General features: G+C 43.2%; 11 protein-coding genes across 11 annotated transcripts; 6 read left to right on the top strand and 5 right to left on the bottom strand.

The window, feature by feature from the left end:
- Positions 1-1,341: 1,341 nt before the first annotated feature.
- Positions 1,342-2,517, top strand: EAF01_004993 (uncharacterized protein; the record flags this gene model as incomplete). The annotated part of the gene is made up of 3 exons (XM_038913248.1): positions 1,342-1,445; positions 1,499-1,719; positions 1,775-2,517. 3 exons carry the CDS (start codon positions 1,342-1,344, stop codon positions 2,515-2,517), a joined length of 1,068 nt encoding a protein of 355 aa, XP_038771334.1.
- Positions 2,473-3,093, bottom strand: EAF01_004992 (uncharacterized protein; the record flags this gene model as incomplete). The annotated part of the gene is made up of 3 exons (XM_038913247.1): positions 2,473-2,802; positions 2,858-2,940; positions 3,007-3,093. 3 exons carry the CDS (start codon positions 3,091-3,093, stop codon positions 2,628-2,630), a joined length of 345 nt encoding a protein of 114 aa, XP_038771333.1. The 3' UTR covers positions 2,473-2,627.
- Positions 3,094-3,244: 151 nt separating this feature from the next.
- Positions 3,245-4,325, top strand: EAF01_004991 (uncharacterized protein). Its single transcript, XM_038913246.1, has 2 exons — positions 3,245-3,618; positions 3,695-4,325. The coding sequence occupies exons 1-2, from the start codon at positions 3,357-3,359 to the stop codon at positions 4,105-4,107; spliced, it is 675 nt and encodes a 224-aa protein (XP_038771332.1). The 5' UTR covers positions 3,245-3,356; the 3' UTR covers positions 4,108-4,325.
- Positions 4,326-4,609: 284 nt separating this feature from the next.
- On the top strand, positions 4,610-5,358 carry EAF01_004990 (uncharacterized protein; the record flags this gene model as incomplete). Its single annotated transcript, XM_038913245.1, has 2 exons — positions 4,610-4,930; positions 5,077-5,358. 2 exons carry the CDS (start codon positions 4,610-4,612, stop codon positions 5,356-5,358), a joined length of 603 nt encoding a protein of 200 aa, XP_038771331.1.
- A 139-nt stretch (positions 5,359-5,497) lies between these two features.
- EAF01_004989 (uncharacterized protein) lies at positions 5,498-7,430 on the bottom strand. Its single transcript, XM_038913244.1, has 5 exons — positions 7,051-7,430; positions 6,496-6,992; positions 5,981-6,346; positions 5,800-5,928; positions 5,498-5,750 (listed from the first exon to the last, which is right to left on the bottom strand). Exons 1-5 carry the CDS (start codon positions 7,196-7,198, stop codon positions 5,619-5,621), a joined length of 1,272 nt encoding a protein of 423 aa, XP_038771330.1. The 5' UTR covers positions 7,199-7,430; the 3' UTR covers positions 5,498-5,618.
- A 272-nt stretch (positions 7,431-7,702) lies between these two features.
- Positions 7,703-10,278, top strand: EAF01_004988 (uncharacterized protein; the record flags this gene model as incomplete). The annotated part of the gene is made up of 5 exons (XM_038913243.1): positions 7,703-8,473; positions 8,523-8,638; positions 8,689-9,252; positions 9,305-9,396; positions 9,446-10,278. 5 exons carry the CDS (start codon positions 7,703-7,705, stop codon positions 10,276-10,278), a joined length of 2,376 nt encoding a protein of 791 aa, XP_038771329.1.
- Positions 10,279-10,943: 665 nt separating this feature from the next.
- On the top strand, positions 10,944-14,489 carry EAF01_004987 (uncharacterized protein; the record flags this gene model as incomplete). Its single annotated transcript, XM_038913242.1, has 1 exon — positions 10,944-14,489. One exon carries the CDS (start codon positions 10,944-10,946, stop codon positions 14,487-14,489), a length of 3,546 nt encoding a protein of 1,181 aa, XP_038771328.1.
- A 4,186-nt stretch (positions 14,490-18,675) lies between these two features.
- EAF01_004986 (uncharacterized protein) lies at positions 18,676-18,985 on the bottom strand (the record flags this gene model as incomplete). Its single annotated transcript, XM_038913241.1, has 2 exons — positions 18,676-18,900; positions 18,950-18,985. The coding sequence occupies 2 exons, from the start codon at positions 18,983-18,985 to the stop codon at positions 18,676-18,678; spliced, it is 261 nt and encodes an 86-aa protein (XP_038771327.1).
- A 10-nt stretch (positions 18,986-18,995) lies between these two features.
- EAF01_004985 (uncharacterized protein) lies at positions 18,996-20,859 on the bottom strand (the record flags this gene model as incomplete). Its single annotated transcript, XM_038913240.1, has 4 exons — positions 18,996-19,254; positions 19,304-19,792; positions 19,843-20,151; positions 20,204-20,859. The coding sequence occupies 4 exons, from the start codon at positions 20,857-20,859 to the stop codon at positions 18,996-18,998; spliced, it is 1,713 nt and encodes a 570-aa protein (XP_038771326.1).
- A 607-nt stretch (positions 20,860-21,466) lies between these two features.
- EAF01_004984 (uncharacterized protein) lies at positions 21,467-22,707 on the bottom strand (the record flags this gene model as incomplete). The annotated part of the gene is made up of 2 exons (XM_038913239.1): positions 21,467-21,857; positions 21,926-22,707. The coding sequence occupies 2 exons, from the start codon at positions 22,705-22,707 to the stop codon at positions 21,467-21,469; spliced, it is 1,173 nt and encodes a 390-aa protein (XP_038771325.1).
- Positions 22,708-23,421: 714 nt separating this feature from the next.
- On the top strand, positions 23,422-25,875 carry EAF01_004983 (uncharacterized protein; the record flags this gene model as incomplete). The annotated part of the gene is made up of 3 exons (XM_038913238.1): positions 23,422-23,727; positions 23,780-25,047; positions 25,095-25,875. 3 exons carry the CDS (start codon positions 23,422-23,424, stop codon positions 25,873-25,875), a joined length of 2,355 nt encoding a protein of 784 aa, XP_038771324.1.
- Positions 25,876-27,011: the final 1,136 nt, after the last annotated feature.

Raw genomic sequence — 27,011 nt, 5'->3', positions numbered from 1 at the left:
TGTTTTTTTGCTTGCAAGGGAATGATATAAAGAGATATCTTCGAACAGGTGCGGAAGCGAAAGGCAGGAAATTTTGTGAGATGGTGAAAAGAAGTATCCTAATCGAGACTTTAGTGAAGTGGGCGTTGAAAAAGACTTCTATTAGAAGATTGTGAAGACTCTAGAGGCCGTCAGGATACTGTTGAAATGGCGTTTCGCTACAATGGCTACTATGAGCAAAGAAGGTGGTGGGTAAGAACAACACAAACTATTGTTCCTTTCGAGCTATTCGTTTTTGAACTTTCTGTAACCACAGAGGGGCTATTTTCTGATATGGTGTCTGCATCAATCTGCTATCTAAGTGCCCGCCCGACGTAACACCATTGGACAACACTTCGCTTTCACTTTAACCAATTCATTCTTCCACCTCGCTCCTTGAAGTCGAGTCGCAAGATCAAACGAGCCGCACGTAAACGAAAAAACATAAAGGTAAACAGAAATCGAAGCTTGCAGCTGCCCCTTTTTCCTTTCAAGTTCCCCGAAACTTTGAATTCGTTACGAGAGGGGCACCTTGATTACAACTCCGTCTTCAAATTCCCAAACACATCGGGGGTGCGAAGGTCAGAATGTCCTCCAGATGTGCGACAAGACCTTTTGGGAAAGGAAAATTCTTGTATGATTGGATTGCCATCAAGTAAAGTCTAGATACTCATCTAAAAAGACCTTGAGAGTATGGTATATGTAACAAATGAATTTCACATCGCGAAGAGTCTTCTCCAGAAGTGTAAGATCAAATGTCCTCCGATCATAAAGGTCGTCCAGTGAATTCAGTGATAAGTCACTATTAAATATCCATAGCAACACTACTTAGTTTGACTTAAAATTTCAAGTGAGTCACCCTGTGAGTGTGATGGATGGATGTACTCGTATTTAGTCAGCATGGCCTTCCAACTATGGACATTGCATGTTTCTACAAACTCGAGCTTTCGAATTTGAATCAAGAACATGGCGCAAATATCATTGTGAAAGACAGCGGGAAGAAAAAAGATAACAGCATGGACGTGAAAAGGAGTGGTTCATCTGAAGGATGAGGATAGGCTATTGCTGCTTAACAGATTAGGCATAATTTTAGTCAATGATCTCAACATTTCTGTTGTATAGTCTCATGTAGTCAAGCTCGTGACGGGATTGTCTAAAAATAATACGAAGAATTGCATTCCTTCAAAAGTTGTGGTTGTGGACTCGTGGTTGTGGATATGAATCAATCACGTGGCTTAAATATTCACGGTCGTGTAAATTGAAAATCGCGTCTCTCCAGTTCCGACGCGTCAACCTCACTCAACATTTAGCAAAAATTTCAACATGACGACCAGCAAAGCCCCAGAAGTTGGAGAGTCCTCGACCAGTGCTGCAAAGAAAGCACTGAAAGCTAACACTAATGGAGTTACAAATTATGAATTGCCCTGGTATGTTCTCTAGATTCTCCTGCAAGAATAGTAGGCTCATTAGAAGTAACTAGGGTTGAGAAATATCGACCGGTGTTCCTCGATGATGTGGTAGGAAATACGGAGACAATAGAACGACTAAAGATTATAGCAAAAGATGGAAATATGCCGCACGTTATTATTTCTGGTATGCCAGGTATTGGAAAGACGACGAGTGTGCTGTGTCTGGCTAGGCAACTGTTGGGAGATTCATACAAGGAGGCTGTATTGGAATTGAATGCTAGTGACGAAAGAGGTATGTAACTTTTATCAAATTCACAGGTCAATTATGCTAATACATAGACAAATAGGTATCGACGTTGTGCGCAACCGTATCAAGGGATTTGCACAGAAGAAAGTCACACTCCCAGCCGGTCGCCATAAACTCGTTATTCTCGATGAAGCGGATAGTATGACATCTGGAGCTCAACAAGCCTTGCGTCGTACAATGGAGATATACAGTTCGACTACACGATTTGCTTTTGCATGTAATCAATCGAATAAGATTATCGAGCCCTTACAATCCAGATGTGCAATTTTGCGATATGCGAGATTGACGGATCAGCAAGTGGTCAAACGATTATTACAAATTATTGAGACAGAGAAGGTGGAATATAGTGATGATGGATTGGCTGCATTGGTTTTCAGCGCAGAGGGAGACATGCGCCAGGCTATCAATAATTTGCAGTCCACTTTTGCTGGTTTTGGACTCGTCAACGGAGATAATGTCTTCAAGGTTGTGGATTCACCTCACCCTATCAAGGTACAAGCTATGATAAAGGCATGTTACGAGGGCAAAATCGACTCTGCATTAGAGACATTAAATGAGTTATGGGGGTTGGGATATTCGAGCCACGATATCATCAGCACTATGTTCAGAGTTACGAAGACGGTCAATACCTTGAGTGAGCATTCGAAATTAGAGTTCATCAAGGAAATTGGATTCACGCATATGAAGATTCTGGAAGGAGTTCAGACGCTACTTCAATTGAGTGGTTGTATCGCAAGGCTTTGCAAGTTGAACATGGATTCAAGACAATTCGTTGCTAAATAATGGGAAATATGAGAAAAAGCATTACTGGGGAGTTTGGAGCTTTATGATACAGCTGGCGTATGTGATATTGGTTATGTACAAGAACCCTGAGACTCCTTATGAGTACAATTTTACCTTGATTTATCTTGCTTTGAAGCGGATTGCTCATATTCTTCTTCAAATTGATTCCACACTGCTCGATCTCTGATCATACGTCTCTCCATCCGTACTTTGGCTTCATATTCTCTGATACGTCGATCTGCTTCAAGAGAACCTCCCATAACCATAAAGCCCATCTGGATGAATCTATCAACATGATTATTAGTTGATTTTCCTCCCAATATACTGCATTTTGACTCACACTTTGAATTGAATCGTCAATCCTTTATATATCGGAGAAAGAGCATATCCAGCACCACCTAATGCAGCTGCAAACAAGCCCCACTACAGCATCACAATCAACAAACATCCTGAAAAGCTGGTTACCAAAACGCATGAAGAGTCAATTACCTTTGCACCACCAACTGCAGCACCCTTTCCAGCTTCCCAAGCTGCTGCATTCGCTTCTTCGTTTCTTAATCCACCAGTTTGGTGCATTTTGAAGCCTTTGTTTGCATTTATCTTCCTGCAAAATGAGGTTGAATCAGAGGGATCGTAGGATTTTAAATCCCGTGGGCTTTGATTGGAACGTCATTATTCTTTGGTCCCGCCTCGGCTCATTCCGATCATTAGTCCGACCGATATAATTTTTTGGAATCAGTATCTGTATCTGTTTGTAGTGAAGTGCAATATAATATATAACCCCTTCATCACAAAATTTACTCAACATACCAATCATAACAATCATAACAATCATAACAATGGCTCCAGTTAGATCAACAGCGCTTGCGCGCGATACAAATGAGACCAGCATTCAACTGGCAATCAACCTCGATGGAGGAGAGTTCCCAGCGGATACCGATAAGCAATTGCTGAGTGGTGAAGAGGGACATGCTTCCCAGGTATCAAAATCACAACACATTGCTATTCATACTGGAATTGGATTTTTGGATCATATGTTGCATGCTTTGGCAAAGCATGCTGGTTGGAGTTTAGCGATCAATTGCAAAGGAGATTTGCACAGTATGTTTTTCAGTCTTTTCATTGATTCTACTGCGAGATGTGTCTTTGGCTATGCAAATGCTAATTCCAATTTTAGTCGATGACCACCATACTGCTGAAGATGTATGTATTGCACTCGGCACATCGTTTGCAAAAGCTCTTGGTACCCCTGTAGGCATTGCACGTTTTGGATCCGCATACTGTCCCCTCGACGAAGCACTTTCGCGAGCCGTTGTCGATATTTCGAACCGTCCATTTAGTGTAATAGATTTGGGACTCAAGAGAGAGAAGATTGGAGATTTGAGTTGTGAAATGATCCCACATTGTCTGCAGAGTTTTGCACAGGGCGCAAGAATCACATTACATGTGGATTGTTTAAGGGGCGATAACGATCACCACAGAGCGGAGAGTGCGTTCAAGGCATTGGCTGTGGCAGTCAGACAGGCAACTTCGATAGTAGCTGGTAGAGAGGGCGAGGTACCAAGTACCAAGGGCACTTTGAGCACTTGAGGGGAGAATGTAATGATATCAGAAGAAACGTTTATTAGTGTGGGATTTTGGCTTGTTCAAAATGGGCATTTTGGACTGAGATATTGAATGGCTGCAAGAATGGCCAAAAGAATTCAAGTCAGCTAGGAGGACAAAAAGATATACCATGCCATTTATAGAAATCAGAATCTAGCATTAGAAGAAAAGTCAAATATATATACTTCTGTTTCGTATACTCAGCACCTGTATTTCTGATTCACCTCCACACTCCTACTCCACAAAGTAAACGGCTTTTGAATATTAATTCATCGAGGTAATTGTCTAGTAGGCTTGAAGGGTGTCTCTGAAGTTTCGCGGGGGACATTCATTGCTCCACCCGTCCGCTAGCTCGCCGCTTCTCTTGGCAAAAAAATGTAAATTTCCATCAAGCCATCGCATATCAGCTACAAATCTTTTATCGCATACTAAATCCCATCACCAAACATTCCTCTTCACAACACCGATCAATCCAACTACCATCACAATGGCGCCTTCCCGCACTAGTACCGTAAAAAATAAGAATGCATCCAAGCATGCTGCAAACGGCTCTGGAATCCGCAACAGCAAAACCGTTTCTCGAGCTCAAAGCGATGGAGTCTCGAAATCGAAAGGCAAAAAAGCTACACAGTCCAAGGGAGCCCCGCCAAAACCACAGAAGCAAGGAAGTAAATTGGCGACTTTGAAGAAGAAGAGGAGAGTTTATTCGGAGAAGGAATTGGGTATTCCGGCACTGAATATGATTACACCGGTGGGAGTAGAGAAGCCAAAAGGAAAGAAGAAGGGGAAGGTTTTTGTGGATGATAGGGTGGGTTTTCTCTCTTTGTTTTTTTTTGTCTTGGAGCGTGTGGGATGAGAGGGAAGATTGATATTGTAGTTAAGAGATTGGGGTTGAGAGATTGGGTTGATCATTTGTATACATGAGGAACTTAGACTAATCACTTGCGCAAATAGGAATCCATGATGACGATTCTCGCAATGGTAAACGCAGACAAAGATGGTCAGATCGAGAGTAAGATGATGAGAGCCCGACAGATGGAAGAGATTCGAGAGGCGAGAAAAGCAGAGCATGAGAGAAAGCAGCAATTACAAAAGGAAAAATTAAGTGAAATGAAGCAGGGTTTGAGGAAAAAGAGAAATAGAGGTGGAGACGATGAGGGTGATAACGTGAGGGGAGAGGCATTGGCTGGAACGAAACCTTTGAAGCCTAAAAAGAAGACCGTTTCGTTTGCTTGAAGGGTCGAATTACGGATTTCCAATTGAATATTATCACTGTGGGAAAGACAGGCAGGCAGGCATAATTATATTCGGGCGTTATGGCGAATGCAACTTGGGTGGGACGAGGACTAAAAATGGCATTTGAGGTATACCAGCGGTGTATTGACATTAGATTATTACTGTGTTTGAGAATTGCTACGATATCTAAATGAAGTCTATAAAACCTGCCTCACTCTATTTCAACATCTTTAGTTCATGTTGCTTATAATAGCGGAATCTCAAGTCCATTTTCGAACCATCGGTTGGAATTTAGGGCGAGGGGGACTCAGATCAGCGGAATCGTGTGCGTCGGGGGGGACAATGGTGTCAAGTTGTACCTCAAAAGCCATTTTGTTTAAGAAGTTGACACACTGCATTTGATTAGTGGCAATTGTACAAATCCAAAACGCTTCAACTTACTGGACGAGCATGCCACCTGTGACCCCCGATTTCGAACCATGATAAGTGGCCACCTAGAGATGTGGTACATAGAACTGTGTATGGATTCTTCTTGATTTCTTCACGTGGTAAGCATTCACCAGTAGCGATCTGTAGATATGTTAGCAGGTATTGAGGACCAAGAGAAGTGAGTGATACTTACAGGGTCATCCTCAGCATTTATAGCAAAAAGAGGAATTTTCACAGCCAGCAGTGAATCTGTTGATGAAGCATCTCTATAGTATGCACCCTCCGTAGGATAGCCCCAAGCAGGGCCCTGAATTTGACGATCGAATTCGTGTAGGTAGGTAATGTTCCTGATCTTGTCGAAATCAATCTTGGGGTTCTTGATGATCTGGTCATGATGAAGTTCAACGAGTCTTTTCATATTGCTACCCATGGTCTTAGAATAAACTTCTCTTCCAAGCCAGGTTCTTTGGAGAGCGAGTGATCCAGCATCTAAGTTCCAAGGGTTGGAACAGACGACGGCTGCTTTGAGGACGCATGCATCTCCTTCTTCGGCGATATACTAGGATGGGTTAATAAAGTTGAGGTGATATTTAGAAGATAGATAGGAGGATATGTAGGAGTCAGGGCAAAGTTTAAGAGGCAGACGGCAGGGGAACGAAGATGTGTACAATTAGGAATAAGTAGAACCGAAATAATTGAGAAACGTACATTGGTAAGAATGTTAGCTCCTAGAGAGAAACCGATACCAAACAAAGGTCTGTTTGGAAACGTCTTTCTGAGCCAAGCAATCGTCTGTCGAGTATCCCATGTAGCTCTTGCATTGTAAAGTACACTGCTCGTGATTTTATGTTTGGCACATCCACGACTATTGATAACGCAGGCCTCCCATTTTGAAGCATGATCAGCTCCAACCAGAGGCTCCAACACATGCTTAAGATAGATCTCATAAGAACCACCGGAAAGTCCATGTAAGGTCACGAGCATAGGTCGGCTATCTAAAGATGCAATTCCTGAGAACTCTACGTCCGTGTAGTATGTGGTACGAATAGGCAAAGTATCATCAACCTCGCTATATGGCTCATGGACTACGAAATCGACAGCAAAAGAGCCTTCAAAAGCTGGATCCTCATTCTCAAATAACTTTCGTTTGTAGTAAATGGGAGGTCCATCGTTCTTTACAACGGTCCAGAACGTTTGCATGTGACCTAATGGAGTTAGTCACTTTACGTCCAGACCAGCTATTGCAAAAAGGAATTCCATTACCATTGAATAAAAGGGGGTTGAGACGGCATGGCGGAGTTGACTCTTCACATATCTTGAGAAGATCTGTTGTCGAACCATCTTTACTTTTGAAGTTTATGGGATTTGGAGGATGGGTAAATCCAATCTTTGCATGTCCAAGCCACTCCATCCTAATTGGTTTATGAATAACTTTTATTCAAAAGCTTCTAGAACTGTTTTGGTGGAACGGGGCGTGAAATGGTCGCTTTTTGTGATAACGAAAGACAGAGTGATAGATTGTACTAGATATACATACATCTATTGAGAGAAGGAAACGAATTGAAATTAGTACAAGAAAAAAAGGAAGGGAGATTGAACAGATTATAAAAGTAGTGAAGTACACACGCCAGCAGATGTACAGACCTCCTTTTGCTTAACACCCACAACACCCACTTACAAAATTGTGCTGAAAACTCATGGAGATTATCGGGGAAGGACCGAGGTGAAACCTTTCGATTCTCATTGGCGGACTCTCATCACCTAGTTAGCATCCTTGCAGAGTATTCTTATGTCATTCATCCGTTCAATGTTCTGGAAATGCTCGTGAACATTCATTTATATTTATTTTATCTCTTATATTTCACCGCCGCGCCGATATATTGTGACTGAGGGTTATTCTAAAGAGGGGCGAGTTATGTCTCGAAATCATGGCATACCCAATATTTGGCCCGGGTATGATCCAAACGCATATCCGCCGCAGGACAGTTCGCCTCAATATGATAGGAACGGTATGATGATGCAGAACGGTGCAAGCGTGCAACAGTATCAGATGGGAGGAGCTATACAGCAGGATCAAAGATCATATTGGAATCCACATGTGCAACTTCCATACAATATGCCTGCGACTGGATATGCGCCCGACAATTTTCATACGGCTCCAACCCCCGCGTCGCAGTATTATCAACCTCAACCTCAACCTCAACCTCAACCTCAACCTCAACCTCAACCTCAACCTCAACCGCAACCGCAAGTTCAGGTTCAGGTTCAAATCCCACAACCCATTCAGCAACAGTATCCTATCAATCAACGCGCCCCACAGCATCGCATACAACCTCCTTCCAACATGCCAATGGAGCAAATAAATCCTCAAATAGCCCATGCGAAACTCCCGATGCAACTTGATTATCCTCTTCTTTTGATTTCCCTGGCAGAGGAGTATTTCGGTGCAGCGCATGAACTTGCACCAGCTGTTGCGATCGCCATGACGGAAGAAAGTGTTCGCGCATATCACAAACTGATTACCATGGGGTTGGAATGTTTGACTATAGCTTTGAAGCAATTAAAGCTTCCTGCAAGATTGGAGGCTAAAGTTCGACTGCGGATTGCCGGCATTATATACGAAGAGACAAACAACTATGCAGAGGCAGAGACCATGCTTAGTCAAGGCATAATACTTTGCGAAAGAGTATGACACACTTTTCTTTTATGGCTTAAAGTTTCTAATGTGAGATCAGAATCACTACTACGACCTCAAATATGTAATGCAATTCTTATTCGCTCGATTGATGTTCGAGAAAAATCCAAAAGCAGCCATGAAGACACTTGACAGCCATATCTCTGATGCGCAAGCGTATGTAAATGGCTTCAAGTATATTTTCTATAATCGCTGACGGTTATTAGCTATCAACACAATTCCTGGGTCTATGTATTCCGATTTCTTAGAGCATCGCATGCTTTACAATTAAGGACTCCAACGGATAACCATGCGGCCATACAAAACATCCGAGGCATTTCAACCCTTGCGAACCAACAGGGAGATCGTTCTGTTTACATTGTTGCATCTCTTATGGAAGCTATTGCCCACTTAAAGTCCGCCGGAGTCGATGGAATTGAGCATGTTCAAAGAGCTATTGCTGCGGCACGCACCTATCAACTTGACAATAAAAGCAGCATACCTCAGCTCATTGGTCTTACTCATATTCTTGATGTTATTTGTAGTATACTTCGTGGAGATCCAGCTCAGATGCTGAGTACTTTGAGGGCAATGCAGATGGTTATGGATGATTTATTAAAAAACACAGCATGGAGCATTGAAAACGATACCCTTACCATACCCATAGATGGCGTTCACAAAGTCAAAAATCTCATCAATCAAGATACCCGAAATGTTTTGAGTACAAGGGAAGATGGACGAGGCCAGATAGTCATGTCATTTTTGAATAAGAGAGATGCATATGCCTTGACGTTCGTATCACACGCTTTAGAGTCGCTCTGAGAATTTCTAACATGATTACAGTTATCTACTATCAGGAATAGTGTTAATGCACAAAAATCCCCTCGATCAAAAAGCCGTAAGATTTCTCAAAGAAGGTCTAGGCAGAATTATAGGTAATCGGCATTTTTCTCTTCTAAACATTAATACTAACATTTCTTGCAGGAGATGAATCTCGAGCATCCAGAAATTCCCCTGGTCTGTTGTCTGAGATTGTCGCCAAACAGCAATGGCGTGGACACATTCTATGTTATTTGCACATATACATGGCATTCTGTTGCGCTGCTGTAGGTAATTGGTCACAAGTAAAACATTCTATGACCTGTATAACAGCTGCTGCGGAAAAGTTTGAAATTCCGTTGTCAGGGCGACTGGGAACTCTTACTTTTTATCTCGAGGGGGTCTATTTTCAGGGAACTGGGGATTTGAAGGCTGCTTTGAAAGTCTTTCAGCATGAGATATTTCAACTATACGATTTGTCTTCCGAAGATCAGGTTGAGCGTGATATTGCGATTCTTGCCGCTCTCAATGTCCTCTTGATTCTTCAAGATGAAATTTGGCAAGATCCAATCGAGAATGTTACGCTCATTTCGAAACTTGAGCCATACTGCGTCAATCATCCTACCAAAGATATCCAGACAGCATTTTCAATACTCAGGGCGACTGTCAAGACCGGAAATTCCGCCATGATTCACGAGACTAAAAATCACCTGTCTGCAGCTTTAGCTAAGGCAAAGGCTTCGCACAACACGCAATTCTTATGCTTTGTCCTTAACATCATGTGCAGTAAATTCTTTAACAACTGCCTAGGGGACCAAGCAGAAAAGAGTGCCTTGGCTGCACTAAAGCAAGCTAACCATAGCAAGAATAAGCTGTGGGTTTCTGTTGCCGAGGGGTTGTTAGCCCAATTCTATGACATCTCGGGAAAGAGACATGAGGCTCAGGCGACCTTCGAAGAAGCTTGTGCTGTAGCACACGAAGCTTTACCAGGACATTAAACGCTTCGAATCTTGCGTTATTTTGGGTGGATACGGTGTTATGGGAAAGGTATAGGTGCATGCCATAAAGAGGAAGATGGAAGGTTTCATTAACGGTGTTGCGTGGCTGGCATTGGTGGGCGTTTGGCTTGAGATGAACGGATGCTCTCTACGCATATACCCATTTGCTTGATTCTGTTACGATTGGCGCTGAGACGGTGTTTAAAATAAATGTGCGGATATTGTGGCATAACACTCCAACATGATTGCTTGATTTGTATTATGGGTCAATGATAATGGAAATGTACCTTGATCGCGTTTAGTTGCTCTAGTGCTCTTGATCTCTACAAAACACACTGTGCTATATATGCAATACACGCCATCTAATCACAATGGAAAGTGCCTCAATTTCTTCCCAGCTGTTCCAAAGCTTGACTTCTCCCAGTATCTTCGTCAAGAAAGTTTGATCGCTAATTGAGCTTCGGTGGGTGAATTAATTTGAGAGTGGGTATCATTTTTCTTGTGGAGTAAGGGTATCGGTACCCCTGCACGCCCTTGTCCCGTGAAAGTACGCTAAGATAGAGGTGGGAGACAATCAAGAAAAAAAAAAATCGAGATCATAGACGATAAGAAAAAAATCCAACTAATTGTATGAACAAAAGAGGCTTCTTCTCTAAATCATTCTAATGTTTGTCTCTCTAAGTCGGCGGACTCCTAAGCTGCAGCAACCATACGTCTGCACATCATGTCTCTCGAAACTTCTTGGTGCTTCAGATGCTCTTCCTCTATACTCAAACGCTATACGGGGCGCGCCGCGGGCACCTAGAAACGCCGCCACATTTTCGACGACACCACTCAATTATAAGAAGAAGAATGCAAATAATGACACCAAGAAGGTCGATAACACTCCAGAAAAGAGTGGTGACACTCAAGCGGCAGGCTCAGCTGCTCTACAAAGTTTAATAGAAGCGTCTAAGGCAAAAAAAATGGCGAGATCGAAAAAGAAGAAGCCGGCGAAGCAGGTCAATAAGCAAGAGAAGGGCGAAGGGGAAATAGATCCCGAGGCCGAGGCTCAAACGAACATCAAAAACTCTGGCTCAAAATCGATAATGAAGACGAAGAAGAATGCGAAGAAGGGCACGCCCGAATCAGAAACTTCAGGTGGTGATGCAACACACAAAAATATCGACGAAAAAGAGATTGAATCAAAGGATCGAATCAGAAAGGTCAAGCAAAAGCTTATCAACTATGTCAATTCGACCAGGTCGAAGAGCTTGATCCGAAAAATTGAAAGCAATAGTGCTGCCAACGATGACACGAAGAATCTGAAGATAGCTCCTTGGCAGCTACATTCCATCTACGAAACTATGGTAGCTGAAAAGGGAGAAGCTGCAGCAAGAAAGGATCTCGTCGAGCTTATTCAAAAGGGAGGCTTAACTACCACAGACCGGACTCAAGTCATGAAAGAATTGCGTGCATCTCTTGTCAATAGACCAAGGCCAAAGAAGGAGCATGTGGTTTCTGAAGCTGTGAGCTCATCAACTAATCTAGCTGGAATGCTGGCTTCGTTTGAATCTATTCCTCAAAGTAAGGTCAGGAGGATTTTGGATAGAAAGTCTAAATCTGCCAAGGAGCAGAAACCAAGTCGCGAAAAGGCTGCGCCTGCAAAGGGTAAATCAATCAAGACAGGTCCAATGAGAAAGTCTCCCGGCACAACTGCATTTGAAGTAAAATCGGTAGATGCTGATTCTCTTCAGCTAGTACCAGTACAGAAGAAGCAACCTCCAGTCCCTGGACTATCATATGGACTTGAAAGAGCCCTGTTTAATCCTGGAGTGTATCATCTCCAGGATCCTCGTTCACGAGTGTTCAACTTCGATCCTTACTTGCAGAAGATCATGCCCGTCAGTGAATTCGATTTCACCGCTTTGAAACAGTATGTCACTTCTTCGAGGGATAAAGCATTAATTGAGACTGCCAAACATGAAAAGAGAAATTATACTGGTTCAACTTCAAGTATGTCGGCATCTCTTGCCCATTTCCATTTCTTGCTATCACAGTGGAGGTCAATCAATACAAGCATGCTATCACAAAATTTCCCTGTTGAATTCAATTCCTTCACTGCTCTCCAGCGAGGTCCATCAGCAGTATTTCTGAGGGAGAGGGACGGAGTTTATGCCATTGATGCGGACAAGCAATTTGATACAGCCAATATATTAAGTATGCTTGGAAAATCAATGGAGAAGCTTCTCACTTTACCGAAAGAAGAGTTTGAACAGTATCGAAAAGAGAACTCGAATTCAATTACAGAAGATCAACGTAACGAAGTTGAATCCTTCCATTATACTACTATGGGCGATTTCCTTATGCGATCCCAACTCGACGCTCACGATCCCCGCCTTCCGGGCAGCGGCATGTTTGATCTGAAGACTCGAGCTGTAATCTCCATTCGCATGGATATTGAAAACTACGCAGAAGGAAGTGGCTACGAGATCTTTAGCCTCCATGGAGAGTATAATTCTTTTGAACGAGAGTACTTTGATATGATCAGAGCTGCATTCTTAAAGTACTCTCTACAAGTCAGAATGGGTCGTATGGATGGTATCTTTGTTGCATATCACAACATTGAGCGAATTTTCGGTTTCCAATATATTAGTCTACCAGAATTAGACAATACTATTCACGGAACGACGGACACTACCATTGGTGATAGGGAGTTTAAACTCAGCGTTGATTTGCTCAACAAAGCCTTAGATCGTGCAACTGCTAGATTTCCAGGAAAATCATTACGTCTGCATTTTGAAACTCGTGGTAATGTCGAGACGCCATTTATGTACATTTTTGCTGAGCCTATGGAAGAGGAAGAGATACAAAAGATCCAAGATACAAACAAAGCAGAGATTGAAGCATTCGAAGCTCGCGTTCTTGGCCTACATAGTGAGAAGGGAGAGGAAGAGCAGTTGGAAGAGAAAAAGAATGCCGAATGGGAAGACCTTCGTGCTAAGATTGAAGAAAGTATGGAAAATGATGAATTTGAGATTAAGAGTGCAAAGGAAATTGCTGAGAGCTTGGTTGAGCATCATGATGTCACTGGTTTGACGTTGGATGAGGTGGAACAACGTGTGGAAGAGTTCCTTTCAACCTCATCTTATAATGAACAAGGTGAAGCTGATGCTGCGGGAGAGAGCGAGAATAAATTGTGGAAAGAAGATGATGTTGATGCCGATGAGGAGACAGATGATATTATAGAGGAGATTGAAGAAACAGAGCGCGACGATGATTTGGAAAAGACTACTACAGAGGCGGATGAGGATGAGGATGAGGATGATGAGGAAGAAGGGGAAGAGGAGGAGGAGGAAGAGGAAGAGGAAGAGGACGACGATGAGGAGGAAGAGGAAGAAGAGAAAACTGAAGAGAGTGACGCCGAAAAGGAACTCGAGGACTCAAGTAGAGAAGCAAACCCTAGCGACCTTAGGGAAATTGCCATTGAGGAAACAGTCATGCGAGAAGGTCTTCTGGTCGACCCAGCCGAAGAAACCTCGGAGGCTCAAAACAGCAACGTCGAAGCAGCTGAAGCTCGCGAGCCGGAACTTGTTGAAAATGAGGATCTATTAATTGACTCGGCTGAGGAAACTTCGGATCTCGATAAACCAAATCATGAGTCATCAGAGTCTCAAGAAAGCTCATCGGATGAGTCTTTTACTTCGAATGAAACAGAAAACAACGACAAGACATTAATGTCAGATATCGAGACAATTCTTCCAGATGAAGAACCACAAAAAGAAATCTTAGCAATGCATCTTGCCATTCGTAACAAGGTCAATGACAGCTACGTAGTAAGACCGGAAAAGCTGACCAAAGATGATAAATGGGTCGTTGAATACGCGTTATCTGAAATTCCCGATCACGAAAGGGCTATGAACCTTTATAAAGCAACTCAATTGAGAAGAAAGACAGCTTTGAGAAGATCAGATGAGCCCGACACCAAATGGGCAGAGGAAAGAAATAACAAATTTATCGCGCATTTGAAGTACTTGGCACAAAGTGGTCGGGCGTGGAGGCAGAGAATTACGGAGAAGGAGGCGAATGAACCAATCAAGACGTTGGATTATAGAGAGGAGCCAAAGGAGGTAGGTGTTTACGAGGGGTATGAGGAGATGAAGAGGGCGGCTGAGGAGAACAATGAAAAGATGAGATCAGTAGAAGAGACTAGCGAGGAAAATTTGAAATAGAGAATTGTGTGAGTGTATTTAGAGCATTGTAAAATTATTGCGTGTCCCATGCTCTAATGATGGGTGGGTTCTGGCATGGACCCGACGTCAAAGAAAATAGGAGTTATATACAAAATGTACCATTATGATCGTCACTCAAATTCAAGAATCAAAAGTTTTGTTTCTCAAATTGTCTCCGCCCCTTGATGTTCTCATTGCCTTCCAACTTCACCAATTGTGACTTCGTACGAGAGCTTGGTTCTATACTCTTTTACAACCCCAGATGGCGAATGGTTGCCATGTCCCATCAATTTCTGTCAATTCCTTGCGAAGTCGCTGAGGCAATGTAGCAAGTCTTTCCGATGAAATAGATATAGGTGGCAATACTAGAGGGGAATTATAAGCAAGGCATCTCCCGCTTTCATCCCCATGATATACAAAAGACTCACCCTTCGCAGTTTTCACCAATCCCTGACAAGTCAACCCAAAACTCCCAATACTGATATCCCTAATCCTCTCACTCTCCGCTTTACCCCAATAGGAATCGTATAGGCCTCACACTGCACATCTTCTACTCCCATCTCGCGATACCATCTATCAATATTATACAAAAATTCTAGTTCCTGTCTTCCAATGACAATCGTAAATACATCGATCGAAACATGTCTGTTGGAATTCTTGCACAATCGGTCCATTGGACGGCTAGGACGGAAACATCATTTTGGATTGCTAGATATATCTACTTGGTTTGACGAGCGCGATGAGTCGCGAAATAACAGCACGTGGAGAATGTATTCCTGTCCCTGGAAGAGTAAAGTGGGAATGTACCAGATCGAAAGTGGAGGTGAGGTTGGAGGGACACTCGGAAGTCATGGGGGGCTGCGAGAAGAAGGCGAAGTGTGTGGGGGGTGGGAGAGGGGTAGTAGGATTGCATGATGTCGGTTCCGGTGTATTATTGGTGTTGGGTTAGGGAGGTGGCGGAGATGTCTTGGTGAAAGATACCTGGGGGGTGTTAGGTTTTGGTATGCTTTGTTTGGAGTGGTTGTGGGAATTAGGAGAGGGAATTTACCATTTGCGGTAGCTTGATCGAGACTCTTGAGTCTGGGCCTGGAGAGGTCGATGGGGGCTCTGAGTAGGTTTTTGATGTGGTATTTGACGATTTCGTGTTGGAGGCCTAGGCGTACCGTCTCGCTTTTGCTGGTTTAGAAAATGACGTTGGCGTCGTTGGTCGAGGTTAGGGCGGGCATGATGTGGATTTAATGGGGGATAGTGATGGGTGATGGGTGATGAAGTGATGAAGTGATGAGATTGGAAATGCGACTTGTGGATTGATACAGGAGTTATCAGTAAAGAAGATGTAGGAACATTCCTCTCAAGTAAATCCCAAAGTCTGTCATTTGACCAACGTCCAACAGTTGGATCACCTCAACTCTACTTACTCGATGACTTTCTGGATACTTTACGGTGACCTATTATTTGTATCCCAGAGGTAAAGTAAGCACATTGTTCGTAAACGCCAAACAAACATAAGATGACTCTATTCACAGCTTGTAAGTATCTCATTATGCAAGATCGTTGATAGATTATCAGATTTTGAATATCGAGCAGCGACGTATGTGTCGATACCAACACAATTTTTTTCATGACCGCCGATTCTCGGCTTTCAACAACATAAGGGGAGTTGGGGAATCATTGGAGATCTGGTAATACGTGGTAGTTTCATGAGCTGGCTTGTTTGTTTCCTCGTTTACTAGATTTGGAGAGTCAGAGAATTGAAAATGTCGCTATTTGCAAGTAGAGACTTTTATCAGGAGATTTGAATTGAAGAGAAGCTGATTTTCTAGGATTCTTCAATCATCTTTGAAAAATTAATATCGCCGGTATGTGCTACTGTTAAAGTAACTATCCCGATTTCATCGAGTAGCTACTGATTCTAAACCTTACCATGAGAGTTCCTGGCTCAACGCTAGGGTTCTCATCTCCCAAAGCCCTGAGCAAGTGCCAATACAAACCATGACTTCAGCATCATACTGACAGTGTATCTATATAACCGAACAGCTCCGTCGCAGACCCAAGAAAGGTTGAGTGAAAGAGCAGAACCTCCACGTGATTCTCCAACCGAGGATTCAATCTGCGTCAAACGCAAGCTCTTGAAGATATGCATCTGAGTATTTGCCTATCTCAGAATGATTGGATATCTTTCTGTCTTTCAATCCCGAGAAGATATTTGATATGCGACACGTGATATGAATCACTTCACATGAGCTCTCTCGATCACATAACACGTCAACGAAATGATTAGGATTCATTGTCAGTTCCAATTGAAAACCTAAAGTATGTTATTAGAAAAAATATGCCATACTAAGATAAAATCATCTACGGCCCATGAATAGAAACAAATGAGCGGAAGATATCTCAAAAGCAGCTATGATCAAAAGTGTATATATACTCAAATCTGAGCACATCACTATCGAAATACTAGCGCCAATGGTTTAGTGGTAAAATCCAAGCTTCCCACATCAAGATGTACATCTTCACGAGTTTGCTTGGGCCCGGGGTTCGATTCCCCGTTGGCGCAATGGACCTTTTCAAATTATCTTCATTTTGTTTTTTTATATCCTCCATCTTCTTCTGTTTGATATCGAGGGTTTGTTCTCGTTGCTGTCAGAGTCGAGGTGATGTGTTCGGTCGGTGTGGCGTGTTGAGATGGTGGGGTAATTGTGGCGGAGATGTGGAGGTGAATTTGGTTGAACCCCACATGCCTCCTTTGTATCGAGCTGTGAAGTAATCGAAGAGGTGCTAAGATTTTTGACCTTGATGAAGGCTGTTTTTTTGAAGCTGGCTTCGGCTTTCACTTGCTTTTATCGTTTTGAAGGCTTGATGCTCAACAAACGATCATTGATTGCGGAAGCTGAGAATCATACCCAATTGAACTATGGGCGCTTGCTATCGTAAAGGCTAGGAGTGAAGAATATTATTTGTACAGCTCTGAGCAAAGTGACAAATGTTCGCAGATTATAAAACACATTGTGTCTTGTACGACGTTGGCTGTTTTGAGGTGAACAGTTGACGATGACCATGGGAGGTTTTGACTACAACTTTACTCTCTTTAGAGAGAGCTTTCTAAATCCATTTAACATTGGCATCTTTGCTGTTCAAATTTTCAGCGAAACCTTGTGACACCGATACATTTTAGGCCTTGATTCTGATTTTTCAAAATGTTCATCTTGCATCCAATAAACCGGATATGAGACTCATTGTCCAGACGACATTTAGATAGGCAGCTGCGTACATAGTAACAGTCAGTGAAGCACATTTTGAAAACTTTCTAATTGCGCCTAGCACTGATCTCTCCTCCCACAGCCGAAGGGACTCATCCCCCTAAAGTTCAAACCTCCCAAAGGAAGACATAATTCAGACGAGGAATCTCTATCGCTAAGTCGAAAACAAAGTTGAACAGTCAAGAAAAGCACCAACGACTTCCATTCCCAACAGACAATTACTGTGAGACTTGAACTCACAAGCAACTAGATTTAGCTATCCATTCACTACCAAGTAGCATTGACGCAGTGATGCAAAACCATGTATACCTAACCAAATCTTAGCCTTCTTGGAACTCCAATCGTTGAAACTGGCATCATTTGTAAGTCCACAGTGGTCTTTTTTAACTGACAATTCCTACCCATCTAATAGAAGCTCCCTTACGATCAATTGTCATAAACATCAGAACTTCGCTTAGTGTCAAACCTTACTACAGACGCCAAATAAAACAAGTTTATTGGATGGAAATTGTCAATAGGACACTGTCGTGGCTGGTAGAAATGATTCAAGCATGAGATGAAGATAATCGCTTCAAAAATATTTAAAAAAAAACATTTGAGAACCTGTAGGGCACACAACTTTCTATCTACAACAGTTCAAAGCTCGATGAAGGAAGTAATACTAAAATAGGTCCTAGCACTTGCAGAGCCTTAGCCAAATATGCTGTTTGTGGTTACGTATATTTGGTCTGGAGTTAGGTTGCATCGGTCAGCAGCACCACAATTATCACATAATGAATATTGGTGGAAGGTCATAGTGGTCATTTTATTGCTCCATCTAACTAAAAGTGTGCTACCATCAAACCCGAAAGCTTGCATGCCAAAAGGAAATGGAAATGAGTGAATTTGTATACAGTAAAGAGTGTTCCTATGTGCAATCAGTGGAATTATAGGCAGAGGGTAAGGCTTGAGAAGAAGCTCCTGCACAAAGAAATCAGCAATGTTTTTGGACGTTTGCTTGAGGTTCTTGAAGCAAGTTTCAAATCCGGATCATCTTGGATACTTGAATTATGCATTGTAAACATAGAGGTGATTACTGCTTCAAGTAATCGAAGTATTGCGAGGTTTTCCGAAGGTATGCCTGTCGCATAGAGATTTCTGTGATAAAAAATCTACTCATCATTAGTCTTTAGGTATGTAAAAGACGGATTTGTATCTTACCAGATATAACCCTAATACAAGTGGAGTGTAGGCCATTATTAGCATATCACATAGCCTTTGTGCGAGAGAACAAACTGCTGTAGACTGCATCCACAACAGGAGTAGCGCTAATCATTCGCCCACCGAAATATCTTCCATTCAGACCCTTGATGGCGTTCTCTCCTCCTTGTACTCGATCGAATTTGAGATAAATATCTCCTTGGGAGTTTGGATCTAAAGCAATGTGAACAACGTGGCCATATTTTTCTTCCGCTTCTGCGCGGACATCATCCTCAAGTTCCTTTTCCCAGTTCTCACCGTCCTCTCTGTAAAATTGGTTAGCAATAAATCGTCAGAAGGGAATGCATTACTAACTCTGTGGGATCGAACATGTTCTTGAGTACAACACAACGGCTAGCCATGTTGACATTGACTGGTAAGGCTTTGGTTTCTGTTTTAGGTTTTGATACTTCTCTTCTTTCGTGATTTGCCGCAACCGTGGTATCATCTGTTCTGGCGAGTTTTCTCATCAATGCATCTCGACTATAATTGTTGAAGTTCACGCCGCCAACGTCAGTGTCGTCCAAAGCACTAGCACCACCCGCACCTTTATCATTATCTCGACCACCAGCACGATCGAAATTGCTGCCGCCAGCAGCGGTAGGACCACGCCCACCAGCGCCAGAAAATGCGGAACCCTGGAATTGTTGTTGGTGGCTTTGGCCATGGAATCTTTGCAGAAGACTGGCGGTAGATTCAGGAGTGAACTTATCGTTTCCAAGACCGACACGAATTGGTCTGCCAGCAAGATCAAACCCATTCATCTTCTCCAACGCTTCTCTAGCTTGATTTGGATCACGGAATCTATTGTACTGGTTAGCATAGGTGCAGGAATTTTAGCGGGAAAAGCTTACTGGACAAATCCATAACCTCGACTACGTCCCTGCTCTTCTTTTTGCAATTGAACAAATTCGAGCTCACCGAATGGCTCAAATACATTCTGTAAATCGCTTTCAGTGATGCTGAAATGTATATTACCCACATATAGTCGATGGAATGGAATTTGATTAGGGTTACTAGTGGTAGCTTCGGGATTGCGGACTTGTCGATTTTTCTCAGCCTCGGTGAGTTGTGCAATAATTGGGATTCCTAGGAGTCTCTGTCCAGTGAGTTGTATAGCAGCAGGAACTGATTCTTCGTTTTTAAACTCAACGTAGCCCACACTGTGCAAAGTTAGTAAGTAAGCCATGGAAGAATTATAAAGAAAACACATACCCTTTAGATCTACCACTGACTCTGTCCTTGACAATCTGAGCCTCCTTAACGGGGCCAACCTTTTCGAAGAATGCGATGAGTTCTTTGGTTCTGAGACGAGCTGCTAGTTGTTGCACAAAAACTGTGCGCCTATCCCGCTCATCTTCAGTCAAGGGGGGTGTTCCTTCTCGTTTCGGACTTCTCGGCCGGCGTTCTTCTCGAGGCTTGTCTGCATCATCGCGGTCACGACGGTCACCTCGAGGACGGTAATATCTATCGGGACTTCTGGTACGTGAGCGTTGACGTCCACCACCCCTACCTCCTCTATAATAATCTCCATCCCTACGGCCGTTTTCTTCCGGGGTATCTCTGCGGCGACGAGGTTGTCGACGACTGTCATCTCGGCTTCTACTCCTGCGTCTACCCTTTGCGCTTCCATGCTCACTTGTTGGAGTTGCGGTGCCATCTTTCTCGATTCTATCTCTGCTGCGAGCGCGGCGCTTTCTATCTCTGTCGCGATCTCTGCTATCATCACGGAGTCTATCACGGTCGCGTCTCTCACTGCGCTCACCCTTGTGGCGGTCATCGGATTCTTTAGTCTTAGCAGATCCGTTTTGCTCAACAGGAGTAGCAGCTGCAGTTGAATCCAAGAGGGCTTCGACATCTAAGGCGGACATGGTGAGGGTAGTTACTCGCCTGAGAATGGACAAATTACAAATTTGATGATCTTCTTGTTCCAAATGATTGCTTGGCAAATTAGACAGACAAAATACGATGTCCAGTGGTTTTTGAAGTCGTCAAAGATTGATGAATATGGAATTAGTGAAAGACTTTTAAAAGTTAGAATTGTTGTCTTGTACAGAAAGTGGCTGGTGGGAAAAACATGAATTAGTCAGTCTAGTGTTTCTTCTTAGTTTGATCACTGCACCTGCACCACGTGTTTTGAATGACTGAAAAATTCTGGCCGCGTCGCAAAGTTTTTGGTCCATGATCAATGGTTTAAGGTGAATTTAGTAAAATATTTGTAAATATTGGGTAGTAAATATGATATAAAGGTAATGAATTATGATTTGTCGAAAGTAAAAAGTCTATATTAGGATATTAAAAAGGTTACGAAACTATTAATTCTTCTAGGTAGACCAGCCTGCTCTCCATTTCCAGCTTGATTCATGAACTCCGAGACCAGAATGTCTTGATAGTTCTATATCGTCAAGTCATTCCAAAAACACGCCATTGTTTCCTAGGTTGGCTGCATCATTTATAAATTCGTTATCCATCTCCACTTCATACAGTTTTTGGCGCAGGCGCGAGTTGAGTTCCAAAAATACAGTCCCAGAATCTACTAGTAACTCCAAATCCGTTTTCGTAATCCATGAAGTGATGTTGAAGATGGTACTTCTTCAATTGTCTCCAGTACGAAGGCAGTGTGCGGTGGTGAAGGAAGTAATGTGTCAAATCATAACAGATGTATCCGAAAATTCCTCCGCAGAACACTGCTGTAGCCACATACCAATCCCAGTAGAACACAGCATGTGCAAGCTTCCAGAAAGGAGTGGCTAAAACAATGAAGAGGGTAGGAGGCATGACCAATCGGTACTTATCCATTGGTAAATAGTGGTGGATGCCGTGAAGTAAGAAATGAAGCGTGAGTGCTACTCGGTTATCCGGGAGCCATCTAGAGATACATGTTAGCTTGACATTCGCTGTCGAGTTGAAAGGAGAAGTGTATAGAAATATACATACTTATCGAGGTGGAAGAGGAATCGATGCATAATGTATTCGACCAGAGTCCAAAGGAAGAGACCCAAGAACCAGTACGCTGCTTCTCCAGCGATGTTATCGAATCCTTTGCTCGCGAGGTATGTACCGTAGATGACGGGTGGAACCCAAGCGATAGGCACAACCCACCAAGCTGTCTTTGATAGAGGTTCAAGAAAATTTCCGAAAAGAGGTGCAGACTCTCCTCCCTTATAATGACGAGGTCGATGGACTTGCTCCAAGTAGAACTCTTTGCTAAACCCGCCACGCCAGATTTGCATCAACAATGGCCTGTTTAGGTCAAGGAACTTGTGTGTCTTATAATCGTTCACAACATCTGTCTCCTTATTCAAATCTTCCTCCGTGGACATTCCAGTATTGGCATAAATGGGCAGAGAGTTTAAAGATCCATTCTCTTTCAACTCCTTCGAGCCTTCTTTTGTAGGTGGAGGTGGAACAAGGGAATCTGGTTTTGTACTCTTGGTAGCGGTATCGATAATCTTATTTGTAGCAACAAATCCGATAAAAGAATCTTCAAGAACATCGTAAGCAGCTTCGGAATGGGTGTGCGAGAGCTCGTCCTTTAAGATTTCCGTGACGTCTTGACCGGCGTATTCTAGTACCAATTCACCTCCGCCCGGATGGCTGTCAACGAAATCTGTAACATCAAAGACCCTTGTGCCCATAGTAACATAACAGCTATCTGCAGAGTTATGAGAGGCGACTTCCGCCTGAGTAAGAGTTGGGAGAGTTCGAGAAGGAGACATGGTCGCGATTATATCGAATGGTATCGACTTTCGAATTAAAGATTGACAAGAATCGCCGAAATAAAGAAGGGATGAATGGATATTTTGTATCGATATTGGGAGGCAAATTGGGAAAGAAACTAGAGAGGTATTGGGCACGGGCGTAAACAGAGAAACGGAATATTCGGACAATCCATGGACGAATAGGGCGGTGGAAGTTTGTTTTGACATACCGGTACGCCAAAGAGAGCGATCAAAGGAATGGATAGGATGTTTACAATCAAAAACTCTGGAATCCCTGCTTCTGCAACCAGAATAGATGTGTTTTAATAAATCACTTCCTATCATACGTGTACGAGTCTCCCAATACTTCGTAGACCGGCCACTCAGAATATGGTGATCTTTCCTCAGGAGATCTTGATAGAGAGTCGGGCCACATCAAATCTCGTACTCCGTAGATGCTGACAACCAATCTTCAGGGTACACTCTGCAGACGGCTGATTAATCTGATCACGTGATAGTCAGGCCTCGAACAGTCACATGATGGCGGGGTTTGGGCTCACCTGGGCACCTGGTTCGTCAGATGTGGCTCAGTAACTTGGCAAGGCTTACAACAATTGCATTGTTATAATTCTTCTGCATTCGTCATCTTTTCGATCTTGGACTCCTGTTTGCTACTCTCCTCTTTTGCAAAACATACAAAGTCATAGTGGTGATCAACATCAAAAACACAAAATGGCTTTCCTGAGTCCCAACTCCGGGTCATTTTTGCTCATAGCATGCATTTTGCTTATCGTTTTGCCGTCCCCCGCAGCAGCTTTTGGTGCCGGTAACATTCCTAGTATATCCAATGTCGAGGGCAAAAACTTTCGTCATGGCGATATCGAGGATATGCTCAAGACTGTTGCTTTCATTAAGGGTCATAAATGGACGAGTATGATGATCAAAAGGGTTTACTTCGGAAACTGGTTGCGGGATTACTCTCAAGCAGTTGATGTGGGAAGCTTGAAAGGAGTATCAGCGCCTACAATTCGAATTTTGGTAAGGAAATGGCCACTGGATTACTATAGGCATGCTTGCTAATTATCAACAGGTTTGGGTTCTGAGTTTCTTATCTTTTGGTTACGCTACTGCAGAATTCGAGGTCACAGAAGAACGTCTTGGCGTTTATAGACCCGAAGAGCATATCGACAATCCTAAAGGCTATGCTGATAATGAAGATGCAAGAACCTTTGACCCCAGACTTCGTGGCCCCATCAATCCCATAGAGCTCGAAATCGACCCAAATTCGGGTATGAAAAATTACATTGCCAACGAAAGTGGAGGCTGGGCAACTAGTGCTGGTTACGTCAAATTCAGCTTCGCACGGAGTATCCACTTTGGTAGACTGTATACTAGCGGCTCACATGGTAAAGGCAAGGAAGAAGATCTTTGTGAAGCCCTTCGATGTCTTGGACAAGCCTTGCACTGCATGGAAGACTTTGGAGCCCATACAAATTATTGCGAATTGGCTCTGAGAGAATTAGGATATCGTGATGTCTTTCCTCATTGTGGCACTAATGCGGAGGTTAATATTCGTGGTCATCATGTTTATCCTCTAGTCACAGGTACATTCGGAGCGGTCGATTTCTTGCATTCAGTTCTTGGTGAAGCAACTGATCATTTCACTCAAACTGAAGTCGAAGAAATGGATCTTGCTTTAGGTGGAGCGCAAAAGGCGCAGCAGAGTGGTGGCGGCGGTGACGGTCAGCGTGGGATATTTGGGTCTGGAAGCAGCGGTACGGACTTTGCAGGTCTTCTCGCTCAGATTCCTGGTATGGGAAGCGGATTAGCAAGTACCGCACGAGATCTTCAAGCTCAATCTGCCGCTCAAGAATATCAAAACTCAAATCAGCAAACTCGAGCTTCTGGAAACACATTCAACGCTCCTCCTGGCTCTACAGGTGGCCCACCAGGTCCAGGTGTTCCTGGAATGAGCCCCGATTTTGACGCGGTTGCAACTGCGAAGAAGATTTATCCTATCCTCGAGTTCAGAGATAAGATTGTCAGAGCCATTAACAACACAATTGCCAAGATTCCTGGCCTTGAATCATTGGTCGAGAGGATTAGTGAGACATTGACCGTGTTTATTCTATCTTTACTCGCACCATTTGTTCGACCTATCATCGATGCAGTGTCTGATAGTTTGAAGAAGGGTTCCAGTACAGTTGTTGAAGCCAGTGCAAACTCTCAATTTGAGCCATGGAATGATCCACATTGCACTGACCCAACTCACTCTATGCTTTCCAAGGATCATTTTTCTAACATGTTGAATTCATGCGCTGGAAGAGTGGCTTCCACTATTTTACAATATGTTACACCGTAAGCTTTCTTCCTACAGTGGCAACACAATCGCTAACCTCCTTCAGTCGCATACTTTATGCTTGGCAAAATCCGGGCGTCCCTGTTGATGAGGTCATGAACGATATCTTACGCACCTTCCATCATCCAGCTCTCCGCGACGAACATGTCGAAATCCACAAAAACATGTTCAATACCGTAAAAGATTGGATCAACGAACAACCAAATGCCCAGGCTTTAAACCATTTACTCAATTCAGAATCTGTAAAAGCCGGTCGAAACCACACCGGCTCAGATCAACATGATCATAATCATGGCTCTCTCGGTGGCCACGGTAAAACTTCAGGGTCTATCTGGTCAGAAATCAAAACTAGAGATTTAGGAGCAATGGAGGGTATGGATACTAAACCATCATACATAAACCCCTCCCCAATTCCAGGTTCTCCAGGAAGACAACATGGCACTCCAAATTACGGGTACGGAAACACGGGCCCCTCACAGCCACCTCAGGGTGGAAATGCTTACCTTGAGCCAAGTTATCAACAACAAGGTGGTTATGCATCTCAGCAACCTCCATACCAACAATACGGGGGCTATGAGCAGCAGCAACCATACAGCCAACAGTACGGCGGTCCTCCACAAAACAACTACGGACAAGGACCTCCTCCAGGAGAGTACTGGAATCAAGGACCACCTCCCCCCGATCCATGGGGTCAAGGACCTCCTCAGAACCAGTATCCTCCTCAGCAGGGATACTCAGGCCAACAATATCCACCTCAACAACCCCCTTATGGCGGCCAAGGTGGATATCAATATCCACCCAGTGGCGGTGGATACGGAGGCTACTAATGATACTCGATGACTTTTTCGGTTTTATATGGTTAGGGTTGGATGGCTTGCTTCACTTTTCAACTCAATCTGCGCTGGTAGGTGGCAAAACACGCGCAGGGAAAATGGCGATGGGATTTTTGGGGAAAAGAGATCAATCCATATCATTAATGTCTTATTCTATGGTTGAAATAGTTGGCCATGAATAGTAAAGTGCATGAATGGTTCGTGAAGGATTTATTCAATGCACAAGAGATTTAGTTTTACATGCAAATACATACGTTGATTGAATGAGATTTTCCGCTTGCTTAAATTCTTGAACTTCACATTTTGAATGTTAAATTAAGACTATATTCCACGATTACAAGTAGTCCCACACAGTGACATAGATCTCAAAGATTAAATCACGTATACAAAATTAAGGTATAGCGGCGAGAGTGTACTTCATAAACTTCAAGTTTCTGTCGCCCACCAGTTGCATTGTCTGTAAATCTGATGAGTATCTTCTTGTAATTATCTATTTGAGATTCACACCGACGATATAAAAGAACGATGGAGAAGCTGGAATGGTATTTGTCTTGATTAAAGCTGGGGTTGGTTGATTGACGGGTGCTTAGATATCTGGATTCTGAGAAGTGATGGAGGATAGAAAGTAGATGATAGAAGGTTAGCTGAGGTGTAAAAATATGTTGTGAAGAAGTTGATGGAAATTCGTCGGTGGGTGGTGGTTGGTCGTTCCCAGGAGCTCTACGTCTAGCCCATTCTTCGATTTGTGATAATCTCTCACTTCTTAGTCTAGTATGTTTTTCATATTTTTGAATTTGTGAGGATTCTGGTCGTGATGGGGATGGGGATCAGGAGGGAGGATTTATGCATGGAAAGATGATTATTGGATAGGAAGACTCTAGTGGGAATGGTGAGGATTGGGTGTTGATGTTGGATTTTTTGAGAGGGTTATAGCTGAGGGAGATGTTGGGTTGGAAAGTGGGTGGTGTGGGAATACTGTGTAGATTTGTCGAAGTTGGAAGATGTGAACTTGATATTGAATATAAGGTGGGTTGATGGGTCGATTAGGGTTGGGAATTTGACTTGGTGGTGATATCATGATGAAGATGTGATATTACGTGGCCTGATAGAGCCAATTCCTCGACATCAGA

This window comes from Botrytis porri (genome assembly GCF_014898465.1).
Source record: "Botrytis porri strain MUCL 3234 chromosome Unknown BPOR_006, whole genome shotgun sequence".
Lineage (NCBI taxonomy): Eukaryota > Fungi > Ascomycota > Leotiomycetes > Helotiales > Sclerotiniaceae > Botrytis > Botrytis porri.
Note: the sequence above shows the minus strand (reverse complement) of the source record. Positions and strands in the feature narration are given on the sequence as shown.